The sequence below is a fragment of the Genypterus blacodes genome, unplaced genomic scaffold (assembly GCF_046128005.1).
Source record: "Genypterus blacodes isolate CSIRO-AG114 ecotype Tasmania unplaced genomic scaffold, CSIRO-AGI_Gbla_v1 ptg000076l_1, whole genome shotgun sequence".
NCBI lineage: Eukaryota > Metazoa > Chordata > Actinopteri > Ophidiiformes > Ophidiidae > Genypterus > Genypterus blacodes.
Genome location: NW_027466885.1, coordinates 420,891 through 428,647, shown reverse-complemented (window position 1 = coordinate 428,647; position 7,757 = coordinate 420,891). Strand labels below are relative to the sequence as shown.

Here is a 7,757-nt window from a genome sequence, read left to right as displayed (position 1 = left end):
TAAATAACTCAGTTGAAAGAAACGAGCCAAACGTTCCACCTCTTCTCATTCAGCCCACGTGGCACCTGTTGCCTAGAGACGTAATGTCAACCTTCCAAACCAAAACACTAACATTACGGTCTGGGCTCTCTGGCTAATTAAAAACCCTCAGTTGGCCCGTTGCTTTGGGAAATACAGTAGGTAAGCAAATGGTGTGAGAATGTGTGAAACAATCTGTAATATAGCGTCAGATGAGTTGTGTTTAATACCAAAGCGCTGCTGGCGTCTCATATTAAAAGCTACTGTAGCTTTCTGACGCCATCATTGGCAATCACCGAGTTTTTGTCTTTATTTGCGACATTTACAAACGCTGTTGTGATCATAGGACAGAGTAACACAAGACTAAAGCTTATCTGGGGTTATAACGTAGTTTAAAACGTCTTTTTCCAACAGCGTTCAAAATGGGGAAGAAGGCGAAGAAGGAGAACGAATCTCCGTGCAAGGAAACGGTAGGAGATCAGGGAAGAGATGATCAAAGCGACCATTTCAAACATGTCAAGTTTAGCTGAGCCTTTGGTGGTGATTTTCTTGGTGGCAACCCAAACAAACGGCAACAGAGTCCACATGTGTGTATGCGTGTGTGTGTCCCCTCAGTTTGATCCTCCGCCCATTGAGAGCAAAGATCCAGCCACAGTCGTGCTACTGTTGAGCTCCCCGGAGGAGGACGTCCAAATGAAAGCCTGTGAGGCCATTTATAAGTTTGCAGAGAAAGGTACAAGCCCTAACACAGTATCATACCTTGCGATCAAGCGTGTAAAGGAAAAGCACTGCAGTATCTCTCTTCCTTTCCCTTTCACTCTTATTTTCTTAAGTAGGAGTCCCCAATTATAATTGCACTCGATTCTCTCTAAGCGTTGAATCGACACGTGAACGCACCACCCCAGTTTTAGCTCTACTTTCTGTATGACTTCTCTTAAAATATGGTTTCATATTGATGTAGGAAACTTTCACTTCTCTTAATTTCTCTTCTCTCGGCTTCCTTTTCGAGATAAGAACGAAACTTTCAGTTCTGTACCTCTCTGCTTAACTTTTCCAATGGAGGTCTTGAGCTGTAAAATAGCAGCTACATTCTTTTCATTTTATATCTCTGTGCTCTCAGTACGTATTCCCTTTCAACTCCAGTGCATTTTAATAAAGTCCTGCTGGTCTTAATGTCCTCTTTTGCTGGTTGAGCAGCAGAGCTTCGTGTATTTCCTGACATTTACTGCAAAATTTACATTTAATGATCTCATACGGCTGTGTAACCCTGTAAAAGGACATTGAATGCACCCTGAGTCCTTTATCTGCAGCTTTCTTAAATAATATTCAAACAAACTATCCACACCAATTCAATCACAATACAAAGAGATGTACACGTGTACTTGCTGTGAGATACTAAGTGAGGAACCTTGTTATTACGCTTTCCCTGCTCACTGTGTCCCCCTGTTGTCAGGAGATGAGAACAAGGTCTCACTGCTGGGACTCGGGGCACTGGACCCTCTCTGTCAGCTCATCAGTCACAGCAACAAGCTGCTCAGACGGAACGCGCTCACGGCCTTGGGCACCATGGCCAACAACGGTATGTTTGATGGCACAGTCACCATAGTTGTCTCGGAAGATCTATCTGTCTATTAAGTTCAATGATTTGTTGATAGGGTTTATGATTTTGTTGTTTTGTGGATTGATGATTTGCTGACTAATAACATTCACTTACATTTGCTTCTGTTTTCAATAAAAGCTGATGTACACAGTGTTATGAAGAAAGTAGACATCATTCCATCCATAATTGAAATACTGTTACTTGAAGGTGAGTTATACTTAACATGATTGAGTCGTGTATCCACTTCTATGTATATTTTCAACACTCTGTTCTATCTGATTCTATGTTTTTTCCTCTCCTGAAGAAGATCCAGACATAGTTGCCTACGAGTTTGCGACCATGTGCCTGGCTGCCCTCTCGGTGAATATTCTGTGTAGGGTTCAGATCTATGACAACAAGGGCCTGCCGCCTCTGATCCAGCTCCTGTCCAGCCCGGACCCAGACGTCAATAAGTTCTCGTTGGAGACCATCTTCAACCTTGTTCAGGTGACTCAATGCTGTTTGATGTTGTTGGACACCAAATACCATAGAACTTGATGTATTTTCTAGATATAAACATCAACATCACAAATAACACGTACTCATAAAGGATTTGTGTAATGACTCCTCACTCAAATGCAGTATATTTGGGAAATTGGTCCTCCGTCCCCTGTCTGTGTATGAAGGATTACCCCTGCCGTATGGTGTTACATGAGTTGGGTGCCATTCCTCCCATCCTGGACCTGGTGAGGTCCGACTTCCCTGTCATCCAGCTGTTGGCTTTGAAGACGCTGGTGAATATCACCACCGATAAACATACGTGTGCCACCTTCAGGGAAGAGCAGGGCTTTGAGAAGATCATGGACATACTCAACGACAAGGTAGGGATGTGTGTGTAAGCAGGCCATGATGTAGAGAGCACAGGATATACTTTAAGGTTAAATGCACTTCTATTGTTTGTTGCTGATTTATGTCCTTTCTGTGCTCTATCTGTCTTTCTTTCTATGGCAGGAGCTCAATGACCTCCACCATGAGGCCTTACAGATAGTATCTAACTGTTTGAGGGACAGTGAGTGTCTCAACATGATCCAGAAGGGGGGAGGACTGACCAGGCTCATGGAGTTCATCCTCAGCCCCACTCTTCCTGAAACCCTGTCCGATGCCGTCAACTGCATCGCCAGGGCGGCCGAGCGCTGTAAGCAGGCTGAAGGACAACAAGATGATCATTTCCTTTTTCCCTTTGGAAGTCCTAACAACCTATATCGTGTCTGTGCTCCTCCACACATGAATGTCCGCGAGTGTAGCTGAGGTCCGCACGCTGCTCCATGTGCAGGAGCTAGAGAAAGCCCTGGTAGAGCTTCTGACTTTGGAGGATTCCAGTGTGAAGGCGGCCACCTGCCATGCTGTAGCTTCTATGAGCCTCTCTCAAGCCAGCAAAGACACTTTCAGAGACATGGGTACGACACACACACACACAGTCACACTTCTGCTTTAAGTTAAGCAAACAAAAAATGTAAGTTGAGTTGTGTGTGTGTGTGTGTGTGTGTGTGTGTGTGGGGGTGGTGTGTGTGTGTGTTTCTCAGACTCTATCCCTGTGGTGGTGGAGTTGCTGCAGAGCGAGTGTTTGATGTTGAGAGGAGCAGCTACTAAGGCTCTGTCAAACCTCACACACAGCAGCCAGCTCAACGCTTGGTGAGTCATAAAGTCCTTCTTCCTCCACCTTCACCTGTCACTCAATGCATTTACTTGCCAATGTCTTATTATTCTGTGAATAAATCAAGCAATGCGTCTTTGATCTCTACATTAAAGTGGATTCTAAAGAGTAAAGAAAGAACGACAAGATGGAAGGGCAAAATATGAATTACAATCTTCTATTTAGAACTGTTGTCCAATATTAGACAGCATGTATCCTTCTATTAGTCATCTCTGAGTCTGAACACTACAAATCAGTTCAAGGTCTTTGTGGAGTTAAGTTACAATTTATTACCTTAAGTTTGCAGTCTAACAAATCTGCAGGAATGAAGTATTTTAAAATGGAACTCCTCTCTGCTTCCTCCAAAACGACAACCATCCTTCAGCTGTCTGTCCCCGGTTCTCCCTCATTAAATATCTATTTACCTCTCCCCTCAATCTTCATTCCACATATTCTTTTATTCCCCTGTTAAATCTTCCCCCTCACTCATCAGATCTCACTGTCTTGACTCCATATTTCTGTATTACTGTCTTCCTCAGACGACGATACCATTTACCTCAATCCTCCCGGGAAACTCTTCTTCACTCTCTGTAGTCTGTGTTTCCATTATTCACTTTATTTATTATTCTGCTCTCTTACATAGTTGTGTCTGTGTGAATTCTGGGAGCAAGGTGAAGGCGACCTTTTAGCTCTGTAGCACTTTAGGGTTTACAGTAAATATCCCATCAATGTCAGCGGTACCTTTCAGCGTGGTGCACCAGGCAGGAGGCCATGAGGTCCTGGTCCAGATGCTCGGGGACAGATGTGCTGAGACGGTGGCCCACGCTGCTGCCACGCTTGGCAACATGGCAGGACAGGAAACTCTCCGCTGCAGCATCTTAGCACAAGGAGCCATGCAGGCGCTGATGGAGCCTCTGAAATCCACAAACACACAGATTCTGATCAGTACGGTGCAGTGCCTGGTAGTGATGGCTGGGGATGTGGATGCTAGAGCAGAGGTAAGTGTGTGTGTGTGTGTGTGTGTGTGTGTGTGTGTTTGTGTGTGTGTGTGTGCATACACAACATACCCTCTTATTCCCAGTTCTGTTTTAAATATGAATGCAAGATTTTAATATTTAAATATTTTGGGATATTCAATATTTAAAGGCTCAGCTTGTGATGAATAAAAAACAAAAGGAGTCATAAAATAACTCACAGTGGGTTCAAAATTATTGACAGCCCTAATAAGAATTTAGTAGAAGTCATATGGTTAGAAATGCAAACTTTATGTCCCAGATGTGCTGGATGCTATGGATAATGCAGGACTGTGGCTATAAAAGATGTGGGAAATCTTGAACTTTTACATTAGAGCTGTAAAGATATTCAACAAAACCTATTGTCCATTATCTGCTGTATAAACTCTACTCCTCGCTCTCTGTCCTGCATAGCTGCGCCGTGCTGGAGGCCTTCAGCTGCTGGTCAAGCTGCTGCACTCCACTCAGAGGGAGGTGTTCCACAATGCGTGCTTGGCAGTCAGTGTGTGTGCCAGAGACGAGCCCTCTGCAGTGCAGATGTGCAAGTTTGGGTGAGGCAATGAGACGACAGAAAAGGATGACATTCCATACTTAATATACTTAATAATGTGCAAATGAAGCACAATTATATTATGTTTTACTGCAGTGATATGTTTCAAATGTCGACACAAATCTCAACCCCACATCAACACACAGAGGTTTACAGTAAAGTCACATCACAGGGGTTGATGCTTGTACAATCTCCTGTTATCTCCTAAGCAGCCAGTAGATGGCAGGAAATCATGGTATTACATGTCTACATACAGATACCTGTGTGTATGTGTATTTACTTGATGACTTTCACATTCATGTGTGTCTCAGAGCTCTGGAACGACTTCTGGAAATCAACCAGTCAGTGAATCGTTGCAGCAGCCTCAGCATGTTGGCCACCAGCAGCCTGCTCAACTCCAACCTGTCTGTGAAGTACAGCCTGACAGGTCAACTGGCACCCACTGACATCATACGAGATGGTTTCTACGACGCCGGACAGGTGTGTGTGTGGGGTCATGTGTGTATTAGAACAGTTGATGTTTTAAGTAATGGCAAGAAAATTGAGATTTCTCTCTCTCTCTCTCTCTCTCTCTCTCTCTCTCTCTCTCTCTCTCTCTCTCTCTCTCTCTCTCTCTCTCTCTCTCTCTCTCTCTCAGGTCCGTGCAGGTGAGAGGGTTCTGACTTTAGTGGAATTTTGCAAGCAGCCAGTCAACGCACGCCGGCCCATCATCGCTGTTATTCTATCAACAGAGTATGACTCAACACAACAACACAACAACACAACAACACAGCAGCACAGCAACACAGCAACACAACAACACGTTGCTCAAAACATGGAGAAACAGAAGCAGACACATATTTGTCCACATTATTCCCTTATTTGTGCTCCTTTCCTCCCTTTCCTCTTCTTCTCCCACATCAGTGTTCCCTGCATGCTTTGTCTCACAGCATAAATTATATTTTTTAAATATAGCAACACACTAAGTGCAAAAGAGCCTTTGTGTTAAGACTAATGGATTCACTCAAAAGAAAACAAGCACACACACACGCGCACACACACACACACACACACACACACACACACACACACACACACACACACACACACACACACACACAAACACAAGCTTTGAGCAACTTTGCCAGAGAGCAGCAGCCCCTCAGGGTGCCTCCTGCCCCTCACTCTGTGTGTTAGCCTGCTCACACACAGATACTACCCAACACCCCGGGCATTCTAAAGCAGCCTCTTATATAATCAATCCATGGCCCCTGGCTTGGCACGACTCAAGGTTAAGTTGGCAAAGAAAGAAAACGTCTCTGGAATTAATTCCTGGTTTGTTTCAAATCAACTTCCTCCTCACATCTTATTATTCCTTCAACCAAGGAGATCCAGCTTTAGTTTGGTATGTTCCCTTTTTTCATTTGCATTGATCTCAGATGACACACTTTCTTTCTTCCTTTCTATTTAATTACATTACATTGCTACAGTGGAAATGGAATAACAGTTGCTAATTGAAGTAAAACATTTTACTCCTGCAGCAAAATGACAATGGAAACTGAAGAAGGTGAGGAGGCCCCATCAGGTCCAACCAGCCAGACACAAAGCAAGAAAGGCCAGAAGACACCAAGGTGCGTGTGTGTGTGTGTCTTATTTAGTAGCTTGAATGTGTTGTTGAAGACATTTACTTGACTTTTCTGTCCGTGCAGCAAAAGCAAGAAGAAGGAGACCGACAAAGTTAAGGAGGGGCCAGAGAAAGAGAAAGCCTGGAGGATGACAGATGACGCGTCGCTGCAGCTCCTGGTGAAGGAGGCGACTGAATCCATCCTGCAGCTGGATGATGAACGGGAGCAGTACACCGCATTGGCCAGGTGATGGATTTAGAGGAAGCAGCACGTTTCATAAATGGAAAGTAAACACTTGGATTTGTGTTTTAAGGTTGTTGCAAAGTAATAGCTTTTGTGTGTGTGTGTGTGTGTTTATGTGTGTGTTTGTGTGTCAGACTGGTGAGCAGAGCCATGGGTGGGGTTGTGCAGGTAGAGAAGTTGCACGAGTTCCCTTGGGAGCTGCACCTCAGCGAGATCAAGTTCAAGCTTCAGTCCAATGTTGTTCCCATCGGCATGATCTCAGCGGGAATCTACTACCACAGAGCGCTTCTCTTCAAGGTACCAACAACCCTCATCTGACCTCTCTCCATCTATCCTCTCATCTCCAGCCTCCTTCTATGTGCCTCCCTTCATAACCCATCTCCTCTCCTCTCCTCTCCTCTCCTCTCCTCTCCTCTCCTCTCCTCTCCTCTCCTCTCCTCTCCTCTCCTCACAGTGTCTGTCTGATCGCATGGGCCTGAGCTGCACACTGGTCCGGGGCGACTACAGTCGGGCGTGGAACGAGGTCACCCTCTTCAGACAGGACTGCCCATCACATATCTGCCGCTTCGTGGTCGACCTCATGCATCAGCCCGGGAACCTTTTGAAAGCCAATACCCCTGCTGCTGTGCGATACCAGACCATATAGACACAACCACACACTCATATACATGTACTAGATGGTCATATGCTTCATGAAACGATACAATAAAGTACAACAGAAGCCCTCAAGCCAGTTCCCCTGAGTCATGCATATCCAGTCATAAGGACACAGGTCTTTGTGTGATCATTAACCTTGCAGAATAAGGACACACGGCTTCTTCTGTAATAAACAGACAGAGTTTTATCTCCAGTAGCCACACTGTGTTATAACTGCAGTGCCCCTGACAGTGAACACATCGTCTTATCTAGGGGTTGGTGCCTCTGAGGATCTGTGTGTTCACTTATGAGTCAGCCTGTGTTGCAAGATGAGTCACAGTCCCAAATCCCCAAATGAACTTCCTCAGTCAGAGTATCTGAGCTTTTAGACACATTATTATACTTTATTTTATTTTATTCA

At 44.7% G+C, this 7,757-nt stretch overlaps 1 protein-coding gene across 1 annotated transcript; it reads left to right on the top strand.

Moving 5' to 3' along the window:
- The first annotated feature begins 92 nt into the window (after window positions 1–92).
- Window positions 93–7,396, top strand: armc3 (armadillo repeat containing 3). Its single transcript, XM_076158122.1, has 17 exons — window positions 93–180; window positions 433–488; window positions 634–751; window positions 1,472–1,597; window positions 1,757–1,825; window positions 1,923–2,104; window positions 2,284–2,478; window positions 2,609–2,792; window positions 2,902–3,054; window positions 3,181–3,289; window positions 3,988–4,288; window positions 4,718–4,854; window positions 5,165–5,333; window positions 5,491–5,585; window positions 6,542–6,703; window positions 6,835–6,997; window positions 7,155–7,396. Exons 2-17 carry the CDS (start codon window positions 441–443, stop codon window positions 7,344–7,346), a joined length of 2,403 nt encoding a protein of 800 aa, XP_076014237.1. The 5' UTR covers window positions 93–180; window positions 433–440; the 3' UTR covers window positions 7,347–7,396.
- Window positions 7,397–7,757: the final 361 nt, after the last annotated feature.

Coding starts and splice junctions, on each gene's coding strand:
- armc3 (XM_076158122.1), top strand. CDS start 441: ATGGGGAAGAAGGCGAAGAAGGAGAACGAATCTCCGTGCAAGGAAACG. Junction 2,793..2,901: donor CGCCAGGGCGGCCGAGCGCT/GTAAGCAGGCTG, acceptor CCGCGAGTGTAG/CTGAGGTCCGCACGCTGCTC. Junction 3,055..3,180: donor AGACACTTTCAGAGACATGG/GTACGACACACA, acceptor TGTGTTTCTCAG/ACTCTATCCCTGTGGTGGTG.